A 20,713-nucleotide genomic window follows, 5' to 3' on the forward strand; every position below is an offset into this window, starting at 1 on the left:
TTTTTAGTCGTTTTTGTGGATCTGTGTGAACGGGGATCGTTTTGACACCAACTACGTTTCCATCGAAGGATTTTTTGCGAAAAAAGTTTTAGACTGTTTTAAAACTGGTTTGGAAACACTTTTTGTCAAGAAAATTGGCATTAATGCAAAAATGTAGTGTCACATGACAGAGTTTGCCCCAATCGTTAGCCTGTGTTAATCATGACGACGGGATACATCCTTGAAAGCCAATTTATTGTACAAGGTTATGGATTGATCTTAACGGCATAAAGATCCGATCACTGCAAACATGACACTTCCAGGAGTACCAACACAAATATCTCGTTTCATGCACATGGACAAGTGCACGGAGAACAAATTAATGGCCACTGTTTGTGATTAATGTAATCGCGGTAGCCATCCGTTTATTTATTAAAGGTGCTTTTCCACACAAAATAATAACCAAAATAATAGATGGCAGTCAAGGAATTAGCCCACAATACAAAAAAATATCATTTCTGTGCACAAAGATGTTTTAAATTAAAAATAAATACACAATACTAGAAGAAAAGCATCAGTGTTTGGAACACTAACATATAGCTCAACTCTATTAAATTATTGTTTAGTTTACTTTTGGAAAAATGCCGGCAAAATTCCCTATATTAAATTAAATTAATTACCAAATGGAAAAAGCATTAAATTAAAATTAAAATAAATTACCAAACGAAAAAAATATATATTTTTAGACCTATATATGCCTTTTCTTTACACAAACTTAAATTGGCTGCACCCTGTTCTGTAGATGAAAAAAGATGGCTGAGTGACATTCTCAGAATGTTCTGCACTTTTTTCAAGACTATAAACTATCAGAAATATTTGTCCAATGAGTTCACTTTCAGAAAACTAGCTTTTGAACATTTTAAAACGTTAAAATATTTTAAATCTATTCCTCTTTACCTCGGATCGCATTTGCTGAGCTTCTTCAGAAAACGTAAATTGTATTATGGCACTAAAATTAATTTGAGATGACAATCAAGTTCAGTTGGTCGTTAAAAGTAGCGAGACATAATCCAGATGTTGATGCTTTAGATTAGATTATTGTTCAAAATATCCTATTGAATATCAGGAATGTATCATATATAAACCCTGGTATTACACCGCATCAGTTTTTCTTTAATAGTTGTGCACACAGCATATACACATGGATGGATGGTCCTTATACTAAGACTGAAAGTTCCCCCACTACTTGGTGCAGGTTGCCAGCTTGAACAGGGACATGATGATTTGCTTTCGGGTCAGAACCGATGGCAACCTGTGATAGGCGCAACATCAGGACCAATATTACAGTCCTATCAGAAGGGCAACAGATCCCTTTTGATTGCAATTCCTCCTCTTCTGATTGCATTTATTTGTGAAATTAAAATGACAGTAAGCTGTCTAATTTCAATGAATTGTCTCAATATTCTCCCCATCTGGGAGTCGAATTAGCGATAAACACACATTTCTGAATGGAAACGGCTTCAGGGCAGATTTCTTTTGCGCTAAACCAAAACTTATGCGACAAAAAGTGTTTTTTAGGCATGACGTCATCACGCACACCATTTTTATCAAAAACGCAAAGGAAAAACTTTTCCGTTTTTAGTACATTGTTGTCATGTAAACGTACCCTTAAAGCACGTGGGGACTACAGACAAAGAGAGGGAAAGGTTGAAAATGTCCGTAAAAATACCAGCCAGTTGGTTCGCACACGCTCTGATGACGCGGCCCGGAATACCGTATGGACACGTGGCTTTACGGATATTCACATGTCGGAAGGATCGGGTTACATCCGCTACAGAAACTGAGAGTGAACTAACCTTTGTAGCTTCGGCTGCGAGAGCGGTGTTGTTTCCCTCGCTTAAAAAGTATTAAGCTCATCCAGGAGAGAGGCAGCGGTGTTCATGGCGGAGTTTTTATTCCCTTTGAAGTCCGACCATTTTAATGAACCAAATAGCTTTCAACAGTGTTTGATATAATTGATTTTCTCGTACCAAATTAGCAATTTAGCATGATTACTCAAGGATAAGGTGTTGGAGTGATGGCTGCTGGAAATGGGGCCTGTCTAGATTTGATAAAAATTACTTTTTTCCAATAGTGATGGTGCTGTTTTTTACATCAGTAATGTCCTGACAATCCTTTGTGATCAGTTGAATGCCACTTTGGTGAATTAAAGTACCAATTTCCTTCCGAAACAGCAAAATCTGTACATTATCCAAAACCTTTGGCCGCCAGTGTACATATATATATATATATATATACATTGTAAAAAAATAATAATTGATATAATTAAAATGCATTACATTATTGTGGCAGATAAGTAAAGACAAAAAGACTCTGATAAGACAAAAAGTGGCTTTAGAATCTAATATGTTGTTTATTTCCATATTATTGAACACAAGCCTATCATTGGTTAGACAGACACTATTGGAGCGTCTCACTTTGTTTGCATCGTGTCATAAACATACCATTTTTAGGTTGTTGTGGCAAGTTAAACATAGTTTGAAACTTAAAAAACGTCTTGTGCTCGGAGTTGTGCTCCATCAAACTATGTTTGAATGCAAGAATGGGTTCTCATCTTTTGCTGTCAGCATGCCTGAGTGCGGTTCGTTCTCTACAGCTGCGCGCTACCTATCCAGCTGGAGTTTTGCTTACTTCAAGCTTCAAGAGCTATTGTTCAATACAAGTTAAACTCAATCAACAGCATTTTTGCCTAATATTGATTACCAAAAAAAAAAAAAAAAACAACAAAAAAATCATCTGGGTTCCAGTGAGGCACTTACAATGGAAGTGAATTTTAAAATACTCACTTTTTTTTAAAGTATAGCCACAAGTCACAAACAGTATGCATGTTAACATGATTTTAGTTTGATAAAATCACTTACTAACCTTTTCTGTGTAAAGTTATAGCCAATTTTACAACTTCGTTGCCAATATGATGTGGTCAACAAACCCTAAAACCCTATGTCTAAAAATTACCATTTAAACAACTTTACAGCTCAAATAATACATGAGTTTTAACAGAAGAATTCATGTAAGTGCTTTTATAAAATCAAAAGCTGCACATTTATGTTTAAACACTCAAAAAACTGGCCACAGCCACATTTACTTCCATTGTGTGGCTCACTGTAACCTTGATTTTTGCTCTTTAAAAAAAAAAAAGAAAGAAAGAAAAAAAAGAGGGACGAGTCAAAATACATTTTTGTGGTAATCAACATTATGCCACAAATGCTGTCGACTGAGCTTGACCTGTATTGAACCCGAAATATTCCTTTTAAATTGCTCGGAAGGAAGGAATATTCCTTATTACGGTCCAGGCAATTTATTTATTGTGTTAATTCTTCAACGCGACAGGAGCACTACAGATATATAGAGATATAAATTTCTCATGATGAATATATTTTCATTAGATATTGCATTAGATCTTTTTGTTAATTTGATTTCTAGTAATTAGAACAGGTTTTGTTCTTTTTGGAAAGGGACATTTGTATATTTGTAAACATTGTTCTTACTTTTTTGTGAGAATGTGAAAGTTCATTGTAGTAATATTTTCCTTTTTTCCTGTGGGATCAAGATTAGTTCAGAAATTGCCTGGGATATCTAAGGGGGTGTGTGTGTGTGTGTGTGTGTGTGTGTGTGTGTGTGTAAGTTCCCAAAACACATTGTCATGATATTTTTTCCAATGTTCTCTTGTTCCTATGGAGTCAAGAAAGGTTCAGAAGTTGCCTGGGATGTCAAAGAATCAAAGGGTGTGTGTGTGTGTGTTTATGTTCGAAGACTGCACATGTGTGCTCATCTAATAGTTGGACAGGCTCCTGAACACTAATTTTTTCTTTTTTGTAACCTCATTCATTCATTTCAAATGGCCAGTCATTTCTGACAGAGAACACAGTTGTGTGTGTGTGTGCACATTTCTGAGCACGAACACACTCACCCACATACCCCAAGCACCCCCACATGCACTTTGGATTCCCAGGCAACCTCTGAACCTTTGCTGCATTGGTAATAATGCAAATAATTCAAAATTTCAGAGCTTGCCTTGGAAACCAAAGTGTGTGTGAGTGTATGTGTGTATGGTTGTGTGTATGAGTGTGTACACATGTCAGAGGACTTTATATGTGTAAGTACACATGCACTTATGTGCTCATCAGATGGTTGGACAAGCTCCTGAACACTCATGTTTGTTTGTTTTTTTGTAGCCCCGCTCAATAATTTCAGTGGCCAGTCATTTTTTTTTTACTGGGACAGGTGTAAGAAAGTGAAATTAAACCAATAAAATGTAAATAATTGTGTGTGTGTGTGTGTGTGTGTGTGTGTGTGTGTGTGTTTTCAGATACCACATGTGAACAAAGTCAAGGAACTTTATTCCAATTGGATTAAGTAAAATAAATAAACATTTGCAAAAAAAAAAAAAAAAAAAAAAAGTCATCCAGGTCAAAATGACTGAAACACAACATAATGTTAATAAAATGCTGTAAAAAAAATGGTTCATTATTTGTTCATTAAACCTAATGCAGTAACTAATCTTATTGTATATAACCTTATTGTAAAGAGCCAACTATAAATCACAATATTAATATTCCTTTAATATTATACAAGTTATATATAGACAAAAGACTTAAAAGGACATTCTTAATTTTGAGATTGTGGCTTTGAGGCTGTAACCCTTGATTTCTGAATGAGGGCACAGCCTATGAAGAAAAGTGAATATTAAACAAATTCCAACAACAAAGTCAACAGCTGGCAATAGAGGTCATGGCACTGAGGGCATGAGCAATGCCGCCCCAGAACATGCCAGTGGGGCTTCTCTCATTCTGGCAAATAAAAAAAAAAAAAAAAAACCCAAACAGACTTCAAGCACAGAGCAAACGGTGAAAGGGGCAAATTAAAGATGCACTTGAGTGCACTGTCAGTGGAAGGGCGAAAACAAGCCTCTCACAGTCTGAAAGGGGGAACGTGTCTCTCTTGGGTGAGCGCATCGTGCCTCTTCATAAAGAGGTCAGCAGTGGGCCTTTGGAGACACTGGGACATGATGGAGACATGGTGGTACTAGACAGAACATCATGAGTTGGGCAGTGGAGCATCTTATGGCTGTCTGGCCACAAGAATGAATAAAGTCAATGCAGGATCAAGTTTAATTCAAGTCTGCTCCAGGGTCATTAACATGGTCAGAATTTGTATTGAGTGACTCAACTCCCTGTACAAGTGTGATATCCACTGCAGTCTTGCTTTAAATGACACATTTGTTTATTCTGAGTGGCCAACTGCACCCAATCCCCCCCACTCCCCCGCATGCGTTAACATGCAGCGATGCTCCCATAAGCTTTTAGAGATTGTTTATTTGTGTTGCGGCTGGTTTTGCAGCTTGCAATTGACCCCACCCAGTTTTCACAAGCGCTTCTGACAGCAGGCCTGCTTAGCAGGTCCCATCTCAATTAACATACTATTAGCATAATATTAGCATGTGTGGATTCGGGTGTTAATAGCTAGAGAAAACTGCTTCAAAAATCAATTTGATAAATTACAAATGGAGGCCATCGGGTGCAAGCGGTCTCTTCACATACCGATCAGTCAAGCTGTTCAACAGATACAGCAAAAACACAGTCAAAATGTCAGTAGAAAATGTTCTGCTACATCCAAAACTTTTTAAATGGTTCAAATTAAGTGTTTTGATTATATTTGTGATCCCACAATAATGAATAATCAAAGGTGAATCTCTAGAAAACTGTCAAGAACCGGTTTGGGTCATATTTCACACACACACACACACACACACACACAAAAAGACTCATAATTTGCATGAAGAAAATGTAGCGAGTTCTTAGAACCCTTAAGATTTTTTGCATTTTGACAATTAAAGGAATAGTTCACCCAAAAATGAAATTTCTCTCATCATTTACTCACCCTCATGTCATCCCAGATGTGTATGATTTTCTTTCTTCAGCAGAACACAAACAAAGTATTTTAGAAGAATATTTCAGCTCTGTTGGTCCATACAATGTATGTAAGTGAATGGGTGCCAAAATTTTGAAGCGCCAAAATCCACATAAGGGCAACATAAAAGTACTCCAGATGATTCTGGTGGTTAAATCCATATCTTCAGAAAGGATATGATAGGTATGGGTGAGAAACAGATCAATATTTAAGTCCTTTTTCTTTCACTTCCACTTTCTCCTTCTTCTGTTTTTGTTGATTCACATTTTAAGTGCATATCGCCCCCTACTGGACAGGGAGGAGAATTTATGACAAAAAATGACTTCAATATTAAAACATTAGGAGTGGTTTTTTACTCACCAACACACAAATGGAATACTTTACAACACTGAAACAAAGATAATGCAGTTAATATTTATCTGCAATCAATGGAAACCAAATGTGCGAATGCGTCATATCGTTTGCCAGTGACAAAGAAGGTCCTCAAGTGTGCAGTTTGTGAATGACTACTGCAGGTAAAGACATTTTTCAAACAAAAAAATTAAAACACTTAGTAGCCTACACGAAAAAACATCAAAAAAGTACCATGGCATTACCATGTTTTTTTGCACATGTACCATTACCTGGGAACACCATGCAAATACGATTGTATATGAATATGGTAATCATATAGTGAAGTACCATGGTAGTACCATGGTATTCTTTGAATTACCTCAAGGCATCATGTAAATGCAATAGTATACATTATAAATATGTTAATCATACATAGCAAAGTACCATGGTAGTACACCCACCCGTTAAACGATTTTAAATGCACTTTGCCATTCGCTTCGCGTCAGGTGGTTCTTCGCCTCAACGTTGTGCATTTAAAATCGTTTAACGCACACCTAGCCGTGGATTATCCCACTTATACCATGGTCACTTGGCGGAATTGATTAGTTACAGCAGTCATCCATTTTTCGCAGTGCAAATTTTGACTGGAAGAACAAAAAATAATGGTTAATTTTATCTAAGGGTCGTTAGATCTACAGCTCTGCCTACTCAGACACAGAGAAAAAGTAGTGCGACCACACACATGGTCATAACTGTGAATTTAAATGCACAATTCAGAAAAATGTATATCCACAGAAGGTAGAGGGGTTGGGACTCCAGAGAAAATGTATTATTCAATTTTTTATTTATTGTCATTTTCACATAAATGTGAAAAAACCGACATTATAAACGTGGCATTGACAGAAGGGCTAGGGAGCTGTTGACCATCAATCACTCACTTGGTCAAACGCGTGTTTGAGAGACTCGTCACATGACTGCTCTAGAGGGAAATCCTCTTCAGGGAATCCCCTGAGGACGGGAACTCTCCCCTGCCCCGGAGCAGACATAGACGGCCCTGGCATCGCCTCTTCAGCCATAGCATTGCACGTCACGCACTGAGACAACATTTTACAGGACCCATCCACACATATTTCCCTTAATAGGTTCCTAAAACCAGGCCAATTAGTTCCCAAAATCAGTGGATGGGTGAGGCGGGAATTAACCGCGGCCTCTACTCTATACTTTTTTCCCCTGAATAGCATCTCAATGGTAACCACTGGATACATGTGAATATCCCCGTGCACACACCGCACCCTCACTCGTTTATCCGTGCCCAATGCCCCGTCTTGCACCAAGCATTGGTGAATGGAGGTTTGAGAACAGCCTGAATCCACCAACGCGTGATATGTATCCCCTGGTCAGGCAGCCACTTCCACACCTTTGCGTTTTCTCGAACAGGTCAAGGTAGGCCTCCGGATCATCATTTGGCCCCAGCTTCATTAGGGTCATGGGGGAAGTGGACTCCGGGTGGGGTTGGGGGTGGGGGGTGTTGCAGCCAGCCCCCCTCTGTCGATCAGGCTCCGGAACACCTGCCGGTCCTCCGATTGGGCCTGGAGCAGGAGTTGTTCCTGCTCCAGGCATAACTCCATGAGGGCTTGATGTTGGGTCTGCTGGATGTTGGCGAAGGATTTGATAACTTTGCCCAGCGGTGAAGACTCCATAATGGCGTTGTCCTCCAAAATCGTGGGTTTCGTTACCACTGTAGTAGGATCAGTTCTTTTGGGCAATTGAGGAGTCAGGAGACAACGAAGCAGTGCAGGCAAGTCTTTTATTTTCTGCCTTCAGGTTCTTGGATTTCTTTAATGCACTCAGTTCACGTAGATTCACCACACTCAATGAGATAACAAAAACTTTTTCAATAAACTCAGTAAGCATCAAGTTCCTGCTCTCAGGTCGCTCTCTCTCACGCGAACTGATATGATGGGGTGGCTTTTAAGTCTCCCTCCACCATCATTATAACAAGTGACAGGTGTTAGAGATAATTACAACCCAGGTGACGAGCTTTACCGCTCTCTCTCTCCCGCAGACAGACACACGACCATGCCCCCATCACCACATAGACTTAATTTTCTTTATGCAAAAAATACTTCCTTATTTTAATCTTTAACTTTTAGGTGAAATATCAACCCCAATATTTCTACGTGAGATTCACCCACAAACAAAATTAACAGAACAAAGAGCTTTCCATAACACTAAGTGTATCTGAATTATACACAAGAGCTGGCAAATATAGAAATAGGGTACAACAGGGCTAAAGGCACCCCTTAAGTAAATTTGCCTATTTTTCTGGTCACAAAATGTATCAAGGTAAAAAAAAAAAAAGGATTTATTTTTATTGAAAACTGATGGAGCAACATCAATTTTTACTCTGCAGAGCATTTGTTGTAGGCTACCCTATCACATAAATAAAGGGACAGAGACATAAAATGCAGACGCCTCTGAAAGACGCAGAAAATAAAAAAGATTTCATGTGAATGAGTGTTCATGTGAAGGGAAGGAGGGGTGGGGAAGGCCAGCTGTTGATGAAGTCACATAATGTGTCGTCTGTAAGGGGAAATATGTGTTGAAGCTGACTGGAGCAGCCTTAGGCTCTGCTATTCCTCTCAATCCCATGCTTGTCTCTCACCTAACGCTAAACTGACGCTAAACAGCAGAACAAACCATCTACAGCTGTGTTTTCAGGTCCAAAATATCCCCAGACCACACAAACTGTTTTCTCATGCTTTACGGGCCACAAGATTGACACAGAAGCATGAAAACAACGCAAACATTCACATACGTTCTTCATTTAAAGGGGATATTAAAAAAAGACATCTCACAAGCAGTTGGTTTCAATGTGGACTGGGTATTTAACATTAAATACTTTTGGGAAGTTGACATGTCCTGTGGTTAGACATGCTATATTCCATCTAAAACTAAAACATAATTACACAAATTCTTTTGTAATTATGTTGCATGTTTTTTCATGACCTCACATTACATGGTGTTTGAACTTAATTTTTTTTTAAATCACACTACATGACCGTTTAAAATAAACGAGTGAAAGCGGGAAAAAAAAAGTAAAAAAAGAAAGTAACAGATTACAGCACCTAAAATATACACTTCTCCTGATATATTCAAGTAAATTTTAACCTAAAATCTTAATGTGGATAAAAAAGTCTATGCACATGTTGTTTATTTTATTTCTTTCAATTTCTTTCTATATTTCTCAGCTTTACATTCAGCAATTTACCTGTTTTCTGACATTTGGTCTGTTGGTGGCAGCTGTATGTATTTGGCCCTTGTGATGTTGCACAGCACACATGCTAATGTTTTGCCTTTGTAGTGCAAGTGTAGATATGTTTGGCTTTGGTCGTGTTAAGGTGTCGTGTGCATGTACATTTGTCTGTCAGTGGTAATGTGTGTGATTGTGTGCATGTGTGTGTGTTGAAGTTCTGAGTACTCTCTAATCCCCCCTCTTCATGAATACATTAGCGGAGTGTCTTAAACTCAGCTTAGCTGCCGGCTCTGGAGGCACATCACATCCTATTACCTACTTTAAATCATTAATGTGACATCGTTTTCACTCAATCTCCAAACACCCACGCTTCAAATCTGCACATTTCACTGAGCTGTCGCACAAGCGCTCTAAAACACACACACACACACTGACATATGCACGCACGCAGACACGGTAACTGTAAAAATACATAAGCTAGCATGAGCTTACAAACATGTAAAAACAGTAAATACACACTATGAATTATGCTAATTGCTAGCTTCAGATGAGGTTGTTACCTTGGTGAAAACATTTAGCCTTGTTTTTTTCCAACACTCAGCAGAGACTGAGATGCAGACAGTGAGAAAATATCACAATGAATCAGATATAAGATTGCCTCATACTGTGCAGACACACACACACAAACACATACTGTACAGTCATAAAACACTCCACATTCAGTATTAGCTACAGGCAAAAAATCTAATATTTACAGTGCCACAAGCTACTTCACTTAAAGACTTAAAGACTAAATTTTCCAGCCCACTTTCGCCGTGCATAAATGAAAATTTGGAATACTTAACTCCCTCTCAGACACTCAAGACAGCAGTGCACACCCCCACCGGAGACGAAACACATTACAGTGCTGGAAAAAGACAAGTGCTTTAAACCCAGCAGCATTTACAAATGCACTGCGATTAACAGATCCCACTGAATTATGCAAAGCATGTGATTTTGAAAGACCTTTTGTTGTTGTTTATTAGATCAGAAATTTGATTGGATGTGACTGCAATGAACTCTGCACAGCTGGCCTTCTGATTGGTGGAAAACTAAGGCACACTGCTCTTGATTAACATAAAGTAACCAGTAAAATTACCGAGTGGCATGTAACAACCTATTTTTTAAGCAGCCTTGGATTTGGAAGTATTTTTTTTTTACATTAATCATCTCCTTAGGGAAGTTTTCTAAGCCTTGAACCAAACCAACCAGCTCCGAGATTTATCACAACATTATAACGTTTGATTCGAAGCAAACAAACTAACTGAAAATTTGAAAAAAGATAAAGGTACACTGTCCTTATCTCTTATGAACAACTCATCCCATGCGAATAATTGGATGTAGGATCAGCAACAATGGTACAATGTAAAACGATTGACTTTTGAGTCCTTTTAAGTATTAAAAATCATATATTTAACATTTTTTAAATAGCGTGAGGAGACTCAATCATGGAATTCACAATGCTTTATAGGAGTGATTTGTGTTTCCATGGCAACAGCGACTTCACTGATTGGTGGATCTTGCTTAAGGATTGTGGGTAGTGTAGTTCTTCACTAGAAATTCAACTGAAATTTTCAAATATATAGTAGAAATCACAACTTTCGTGATATGTTGTGGTATGTATCACAAATTATGGTAGGTCAGTCACTAAAAACCCATTTCTCAATGAAGGAAACCCCCCGAAATTGTAACTTCTATTTTGTATCTATTTTACTTCATTTTAGGCCATCTCAGTGCTCTGATTGGACAGCACAGATGTCTTGTTATTTTGACTACAATCCAGACACTGTATGTGCACACAAAAGTGGTATTTTTATTGATTTGGGAGCTTTAATTGTATGACAACACATTGGACAGTTCTTTATTTTTATGGCAAAATTTATTTAAAAATGAACCAAGCAATTTAGCAAGTCAGATATGAAAGTATTTTCTAATGTTAAAGAAAATCTTACACCACCTACTTGAGTGAGAGTGCTCAAGACAAATCTTTAAGATTTGTTAACAATACTGTGTAATTCATGCACAGTCTTCTACAAATATTTGTAATCTTAGCAGGTATCATACTGTCCAGTATTACATACATCATTGCAGACAAATACAATGATGTCCAACACTGGCAATTCCCTTTGAAGAGAAGTTCTTGGATTAAACAGTATATCCTTGATGTGTTCACAAATAAGGGTAGAGACAGTAAGATTGCATTGTGGTACTTTTAGCAGGGCTCCCACACTGTTTGTGCAATGATATTTCAAGATTTATTCAGTTGTTTGTGGTTACTGGATCAGGACTTTTGAAAATAATTTTATCAAGATAACTGAAACAAACATTTTGGCCAGACACCAACCCTCAAAATTAATATATTTAAATGATTATACTTAAAATTACATGCGAATGTCTCCAACAAGAAAAACTGAAATTTGAATGTGGCCAAGAAATTTTGCTTTCTAGAGGAAAACTACTTAGGAAAAAGTTTTTAGCTCTTAATACTTGCAGCCCAAAACTTGATTTAAAAAATAAAAATTAAATAAAAATACATTCTCTATATAAATGATCATTCCATGACTTTTTTCCCCCTTATATTTCCAGGTTGGTTTCTGGAAGCGAGTGGGAACCATGTCTGTCTGGAGTTGCATCTCTGAGTTGGGATCAAACACTATTCAGTGGTACACTGGAATTATTGAGTTTGTGAGTTGCGTAAGGACAGAAAAAGGAGTCACAGACACACAGTAGAGATACAGAACACGTTGCTGTTTTTATTTGAGCCTTGACTGGCAGTAATACTGAAAAACGTCAACTTAGAACAGATGGTGGTAACCCACGGCTTGCTTTTTTTTCTTTTTTTCCATAAGAGTTCAGTAACTCTTGATTTTATTGTGGCATGAATAACATCAATAAAAGAGAGAAAGAAATATACAACTTATATTACACTGTGTTATGAACAAAATATAAATCTATAACTCTATGCTATATTTACATAATTATCTTTCTCGATTTTCAAGTTGAGATGGTAAGATAAGTATCTAAGTACTTTTTGTTTGTCGTTGTTTTTTAACATTGTTTTGAGCTCCACACATGACTTTGATTGTCTTATCTATTGTTGTTCATAATACAGGTAATCATCATTGTCACAATCTTCAAATTCATCTCATATTTATGTGTATATAAAGACCATGATGTTACCGTGTCGACAGATAATTGACACAATGTGACCCTGTATGTTAAACCAGCCAGTCCTTCCTCTAGCATATGTGTCCGATTAATAGGATTGTGGGAATTTCTACATGAGAAAACATGGTCACACCAGATGGCTGCTATTTTGTGATTGTAACATCACCACTCTGTGTTTGATTGACAGAGGGAGACATAGCGTGGAGCTAAAACAATTCTGGAGTCTAACAGATAGAAATATGGCCATTCACTGGAGCTGCACTTGAATCAGACAATCTGACTACTAATTCAGAAAGGTTCTGTGTTTAGATTCAAGAGTTAGATGCTCTGTATTGTAACCCTGATCTGAACTGTACTTTAAAACACAGTAGGTATACAAATGCATTAGTCCAAACCAATGATGTTCCAATGAATCGTAAGAGGATGACAAACCTCAGTAAACAAATCCACGCTCATTCTGTTCAATATCAACAGGGGTATAATATAATTTTCTTTATCTTTAGTAAAAAGAAAAAGAGATGTCAACAGATAGGAACCTAAACTTCACATTATACATAAACCATTACAAATAAAAATATCATGTTCTTCTTATGTTTTTCTCTGAGTATCCAGAGTCCTAGTGCTTTAAGAAATGTGTTTGGAGTTCATGAATGATGCACGGACGAGAAAAGAAAATGATAAAAAAGAGAAGAGTCTCTTTTCCTTCATGTCAGCAGTTCACCGTGACCACTTTCTCAGAGATATACCAGCGTCAAAACAGGATTAATAAAAAACAAAACAGAAAAAAAAACAAAAAAAACATATTGAGATCTAAATAACTACCCAGCTAAATATAATGCTTTATCAAGCGCAGTTTCCATACGATCATAAAAAAAAACAAATGTCCAACTGGAGAAAATAATAAATTATACTGTACATAACTTACTAAACTTAGGAAATGCTGCCTATTCTTATAATTAATGTTAATAATATTATTACACTAGAGGATGTTTAATGAAAATAAAATACAGTATTTGCAAATACAAACTAAAACATTGACATGCAGAGTCTGAAACGGCTCCTCTCAACCTCGACAGCAGAGTGACGCTGACATGGAGTCAAAACACAAATACAAACTACTGTTACGGACGGAGCTGGATCTGATCGAACCAAAACAAATAGACAAAGCCATTCACGCAAAATGCGTTTGGTAAGAGTGAGTGTTAGGGTGTAAATTATGTCGCTAGCACTGCAGGCGTCAGAGTACCTTCAAGATCAAGGGACAATCGCCACATTTTAAAAAAAATCTTAAGTAGGCCAGAGAAGCTGAACTGCAGATTCATATTGATAAGTTTTCATAATTTGTATATATTTTATTAAATGTATGCAATCTGAATATATAATTTGATTTGTGCTGTGCTGTGTAGGGCTTTTAAGTGCAAAAGAATCATATTAATCATTTTTGTTTTCCAGTAAAAATATCTAAACATCCATAATAAAAGCAAAATGTATTCGAGAAGAAAAATTGTGTAAGATAATAATCAAGATATATTCTCTGAAAACAAGTCTTACACAATAAAACACTTTTATTTCACAAATTTTTACTGGAAAACAAGAAAAACATACCGATTAAGATTTTTTTTAATTTATTTTTTTTCAGTGTAGAAGTATAGGAGAGCAGACAGTGAGAGATGTATCTGGCTGATGTTCACTAAACAGCTTGTGTTTCTCTCCCATCCAGCTGCCCGCTCATGCCCACACCAGGCCAGTGAGAGGCTGGCAATGTAGTTACAGTTAGGGCAGCCGTCAATCAAATGCCACTGCTGTGCCAACAGCAGCCACACAGGTGCATAAGATGGAGTGGGTCAGTGTAAGCCACACAGGGAGCAAATCACTGCTGGCACGACTCTGAAACTCTTTTTCTCCTCCTTCAATATGCCATTCAAGCACAGGCTCTTCAGAAAAAAGAAAAAAGAAAGAAAGAAAAAAAAGAAAGAAAGTCAAAAAGAAAAGAATTATGAAAGAAGGAAGTAAGAAGCAAGGAAGGAAAGTATGATGAAGCAAAGAAGGAAAGGTGTAAGCAAGAAAGGAAGGGAGGAGGAAGAAAAGAAGGAAGTAGGAAGGAAATAGGAAGGAAGGAAGGATGGAATGTAGGAAGGAAGGAAGGAACAAAGGAATGAAGGATGGCACATGTCCGATCTACCTCATTTTGTGTGTTGCTCTGCACTAATGCAGAGTCAATATTAAATGTTTGGTTTACTTTCGCATGTCTCTGTCTGCTGTATTACATACTGTATACTGTATATTGAATGTTTTTAAATGTTCATATGACCAGCACATCAACCGTCTACATGTAATAAACATAAACTTAAAATCTATGAAAGGCGCATTCATCCACACACACGTAAGGAATTACAAACATAACGAAATGTGCAAGCACACAATGATTCAGCTCGAGACCTCACTCTCCACGACAACCATTGCCATGTCAGCTGTTCACCAAACACAAAGTTTGTGCTATCTCATAAAGTTTGTCTCCACACCTGAGAGAGAGACACGTCGATGTCCAGAGACACAGATAAGAGGAAAAAGTAAAAGTGTGTCAAGAGGAAAAGATGTGAGGAAGGAGGGATTGTCTGTCATCCAGCATTTGTTCAGACTCCTGAGTGAAGGGACTTGAGTCCTCCCTTCCATCCTTTCGTCCAAAAGAAAAGACATCATTGACTGTAAAGACATGGGCATGAGGGTGATAGAAAGATTCAGCAAGTAGGAAATGCTTGTCGTGACTCCTGTCAGGTGCTTTTACGGTGAAGAGGAAAATAAATGTATTTTTTTCTCTACTAAAACTGTAGCACAAAAACAACAAAATCACATTCACAAGCCACTTGTTGGCACTGTGTACCTGAGTGAGAATATTATAGAACCAAGAAAAAAAGCCGTTTTAAAAGTGTCTCTTTAGAAACAAACAGGTCCACCATTTTAAAGTGTCTATGATAGGTCAACTGACAGGTCCGTGTTTTTCATTTTAGTAATAAATGTCTCAATGACAAACTTGTCGCAGTTTTTCCTGTTGTCGTAGCTTACTCGTGATTCAATACGAACTTGCCATAGTATGTTTGCTCAGAAGGAGTCAAATGCCAGGTTTTGCACTTCCTCTACAAGACCCTCTTTTTCATGTAACAGTCATTTTGATTGACAGGTCCTGTGCTTTGCTGCATTATCGAGACTCCCGAGGGAGGGACTTGGCTCTGGAGGAGTCATGATTGGATGGTGTATGGGGACGGAACAAAGTTTTGTTGTGTAAGATGCATGTTAATTGGTGAGATGGCTGTGACTGGCAGGTTTACTGAGCGATGTGGTTCTCGCTGTCACTGCCATAGTCGGCGTCGTCGTCTTCGTAGTCAAAGTCATCGTATGCGTCGCCGTTGCCGCCATCCATTCGGAGATCCTCCTCCTTCACTCGAGGCCCCTCCCCTTTGTGGGCACTGAGGTATGAGTGCTGGCTGGTGGGCGGGGCTGGTTCAGGGCTACTGGACATGCTTGAGTGCTCAGAGGGAATCTGTGGAGATGGCATTCCTGCCATTGAGAGCGTGTTTGGGTACACAACACCCGCTGAGGACAAGGGCAACTGGGTCTGCTGCCTATAGTATAACAAATACACAATCTGTTAGTATGGTGTGGGTAAAACTAGTCAGCTTGTTGTTACCTTAATGTGTAAACTTTATAAACAGGCATTAATGGATCGCTCATCACTTTGACTTACATTCACCTTACTTGAATAAAACCCTCGCTAAAGGGTAAGTTCACTCAAAAAATTTTATTCTGTCAACATTTATTCATCCTCATGTTATTCCAAACCTGTATGATTTTCTTTATTTTGTGACACAAGAGGAGAATTTGAAGAAAGTCGATGCTGCTCTTTAATCCAATCAGTGACAGAAAATGGTGACTAACAAGGCCTAATATTCTGTTTTATCTTTAGCAAGGGTTTTACCCTTTAGCAAGGGTCCTGCTCCACATAAGCACATATTAATCATCAAATATGTTCTGATTGGCTGTGACTGTGTGCCGTCGCATTGCATTTTTGCTTTCAGTGAGTTAAGACAAATTCTAAAATAATAAAAAATAAAAACCAATAAGAAACTCACCCTACAGTGAAATACTGCCGCATTTCCTGTCTGCGGTTGCGCATAATGGCCTTGTATTCGCCGATGCGCAGTTTCTTGCCGTCCACCAGGCAGGTGCGTTTGGGCCGTGGTTTGTATTTGTAGTCAGGGTATTTTTCTAGGTGCTGCTTACTAAGTCGGGCCTGTTCTTCATAGTATGGCTGCTTTTCCAGGTTTGTCATAGACTTCCAGCGAGAACCTGAAAGAACAACGAGCTGTTAAAGAACAAATACACACCTCACATAAGATGCACATGCATAATTCTAATTTTAACTGAACTGCCAGGTTATTCACTTTGCTCTAAGAGAGGGTTTTTGTTTGGTCTAATGAGTACCTTTGAGAGGGGTTGATGTCAAACAGAGCAGAATTGAGTGTGCTCTCTGCCCTTAAAAACATGCACTCTCACACACACACTGGTGACATGCGTCATGATTCCAGGTGAAAGTGGGTTAAGTGGGCCACTAACACACTCTAACTAATTATCAGAGCTCAATAGGTGTACCTGTGTCCTTTATTTCTCATTAACACAGGCCTGTTAACACACATACATCCACACACTAGTACACACACACAGGATCCAAAATTAATGCACTTATTCACCAAATTGGCTTTGGCAAAAAATATAACAGCTGACGGCAAATTTTATTAGGAACTGCACCATAATACGTGATTTTAATTGAATTGTAACAACGATAGTCTGGCTGTCACTAATATAATTGACATGAAGAGGCTATCATGTGTTGATCAGATCAGACAACACGACAGTAGTCGCATATACAACAGGCAGGGAGGCACTCGCTTGAGGAATCTACATGCCCTGGCAAGAAAATTGTTGTTATGGAGCTAGAAACACCTGCTATCTCTAAGAGCGACACATGTTCCAGGCCTGTTGAATATCGGGGCGGATCTGTTGTCAAGGGGAAACCCTCACCCAGGAGAATGGAGGCTCCACCCAGACACTGTACAGCAGATATGGGACAGATATGGCCAGGTGGCCATAGATCTGTTCGCTTCCAGGGAAAATGTGCATTGTCCGCTGTTCTTCTCAATGAAGGAACAGGACGCTCCATTAGGGGTAGATGCATTGCCGCATCCCTGGCAAGAGACTCTGTTGTATGCTTTTCCACCAGTCAGTCTTATCCTCCCCATTCTGTCCAGAATCAGATCACAGAGGGGGATGGTACTTTGTATTGTTCCGTTATGGCCAGGGAGGCCATGGACAGCAGAAATAATTCAGCTGCTACATTCGGACCCATGGCGCCTTCCTCAGCGCAGAGATCTCCTCTCTCTAGCGAGAGGGATGATCTTCCATCAACATCCACAGAGGTGGAATCTCTGGGTTTGGCCCGTGGGAGGTCTAACCTGCCCCAGAATGTGATTTTTACTATTCAGAGTGCTAGAGCGGGATCCACTAGATCTCTGTATAAGATGAGATTCGAGGTATGGTGTCAGGAGAAACAAATAGTGCCATTTCTTTCCTCAGTACCAGACATACTCACTTTTACTCAAGAGATGCTGGATGAGGGGAAGGCATTCTCTACTATCAAGGTCTACCTGGCAGCTAAAAGAAGCTATTCTGAAAAGCTGAAAAAACAGTTTTCAGCTAACGACTCTGCATCAGTGTGGAGATGCCTGAAAGACTTTACCTACTACAAGACACCATCCTCCAACACTGTAGGGAATCAACAATTGGCTGATGACCTAAATGTGTTTTACTGTAGATTTAAAGCCCAGTCTCACACCTCACACCCGCTCTGATCTTCACAGTACACAAACATTTACACCTCCTGCAACCCTGCTCCTCATCTCTCCTGCTACTCTACCTGCACTTAAGATCTGTGAAGGGGATGTGTGCCAGGTCTTCCAGAAACAGAAGACAAGAAAAGCACAGGGCCCAGACAGTGCTTCACCCACTTGTCTAAAATCCTGTGCTGACCAGCTAGCCCCCATCTTCACACAGATCTTCAACAGATCACTGGAGCAGTGTGAGGTTCCCTGCTGCTTCAAATGCTCCACAATCATCCCCGTCCCAAAGAAACCCAAGATCAAAGGAGTTAATGACTACAGACCCATCGCTCTGACATCTGTGGTCATGAAGTCATTTGAAAGACTGGTGTTGGCCCACCTGAAGGACATCACTGAACCCTTTCTGGATCCCCTGCAATTTGCCTATCGAGCAAACAGGTCTGTGGATGATGCAGTCGATATGGGGACTGCATTACATACTTCAACACCTAGACAGGCCACGGACTTATGCAAGGATACTATTTGTTGACTTTAGTTCAGCTTTTAACACCATCAACCCTGTTCTCCTATGGACTAAATTAACCCAGCTCTCTGTTCCCGCCTCTATCTGTCAGTGGATCACCAGCTTACTGACAGACAGGCAGCAGCTAGTGAGAGAGGGGAAATTCACCTCCAGCACATATACAATCAGCACTGGTGCCCCCCAGGGATGTGTACTCTCCCCACTACTCTTCTCCCTGTACATAAATGACTGCACCGCCATGGACCCCTCTGTTAAGCTCCTGTTTTTTAGATGACATTATTGTCATCTGCCTCATCCATGATGATGATGAGTCTGCATACAGAAGGGAAGTTGAACAGCTGTCTGTCTGGTGCAGTCAAAACAACCAAGAGCTGAACACATTTACAGTGAACAGTGGAGATGACAGTGGACTTTAGGAGGAACACCCCAACATTGACCCCGCTCACCATTCTGAACAGCACTGTGGCAGCAGTGGAGTCATTCAGGTTCCTGGGCACTACCATCTCACAGGACCTGAAGTGAGAGACCCACATAGACTCAATTTTGAAAAAGGCCCAGCAGAGGAAGTTCAACCTGCCACAGGCGCTGCTGATACAGTTCTACTCAGCAGTCACTGAGTCTGTCCTTTGCACTTCTATAACTGTCTGGTTTGGTTCAGCTACCAAGTCAGACATCAGAAGAATTCAAAGGATAGTTCGGACTGCTGAGAGGATTACAGGTGCTCCCCTACCCACTCTGCTAGAACTGTACACATCCAAAGTGAGGAAAAGGGCTGGTAAAATCACTCTTAACCCCATTCACATGCACACTTCCTTTTCAAACTGTTGCCCTCTGGCCGGCGCTACAAAGCACTGAGCACCAAAACGGTAGGCAATTAAGGTCACAGTTATAAAAACTTAGGACACTAAAGAGACCTTTCTACTGACTCTGAAAAACACCAAAAGAGAGATGCCCAGGGTCCTTGCTCATCTGCGTGAATGTGCCTTAAGCATGCTGCATGGAGGTATGAGGACTGCAGATCTGGCCAGGGCAATAAATTACAATGTCCGTACTGTGAGACACCTAAGACAACGCTACAGGGAGACAGGAAGGACAGCTGATCGTCATCGCAGTGGCAGACCACGTGTAACAACACCTGCACAGGATCGGTACATCCGAATATCACACCTGCAGGACAGGTACAGGATGGCAACAACAACTGCCACACAATCCCTCCATCAGTCCGCAATAGGCTGAGAGAGACTGGACTGAGGGCCTGTAGGCCTGTTGTAAGGCAGGTCCTTACCAGACATCACCAGCAACAACGTTGCTTATGGGCACAAACCCACCTTCGCTGGACCAGACAGGACTGGCAAAAAGTGCTCTTTACTGACGAGTTTTGTCTCACCAGGGGTGAAGTTTGGACTCGCATTTTATCGTCGAAGGAATGAGTGTTACAAAGAGGCCTGTACTCTGGAGTGGGATCGATTTGGAGGTGGAGGGTCCGTCATGGTCTGGGGCGGTGTGTCACAGCATCATCGAACTGAGCTTGTTGTCATTGTTGGCAATCTCAAC

The 20,713-nt window shown here is 39.5% G+C and overlaps 1 protein-coding gene across 7 annotated transcripts in view; it reads right to left on the reverse strand.

Moving 5' to 3' along the window:
- Nucleotides 1-12,304: 12,304 nt before the first annotated feature.
- LOC127436639 (transcription factor SOX-5-like) overlaps nt 12,305-20,713 on the reverse strand; it is a 318,833-nt gene continuing 310,424 nt past the window's right edge. For all 7 annotated transcript variants that reach the window (XM_051690889.1, XM_051690891.1, XM_051690890.1 and 4 more), the window contains 2 exons: nt 16,873-17,089; nt 12,305-16,365 (listed from right to left, as the gene is read on the reverse strand). In XM_051690889.1, the coding sequence (XP_051546849.1) occupies nt 16,068-16,365; nt 16,873-17,089 (515 nt within the window). In that variant the 3' untranslated portion in view covers nt 12,305-16,067. The remainder of the gene's footprint in view (nt 16,366-16,872; nt 17,090-20,713) is intronic.

This window comes from Myxocyprinus asiaticus, chromosome 47 (genome assembly GCF_019703515.2).
Source record: "Myxocyprinus asiaticus isolate MX2 ecotype Aquarium Trade chromosome 47, UBuf_Myxa_2, whole genome shotgun sequence".
Lineage (NCBI taxonomy): Eukaryota > Metazoa > Chordata > Actinopteri > Cypriniformes > Catostomidae > Myxocyprinus > Myxocyprinus asiaticus.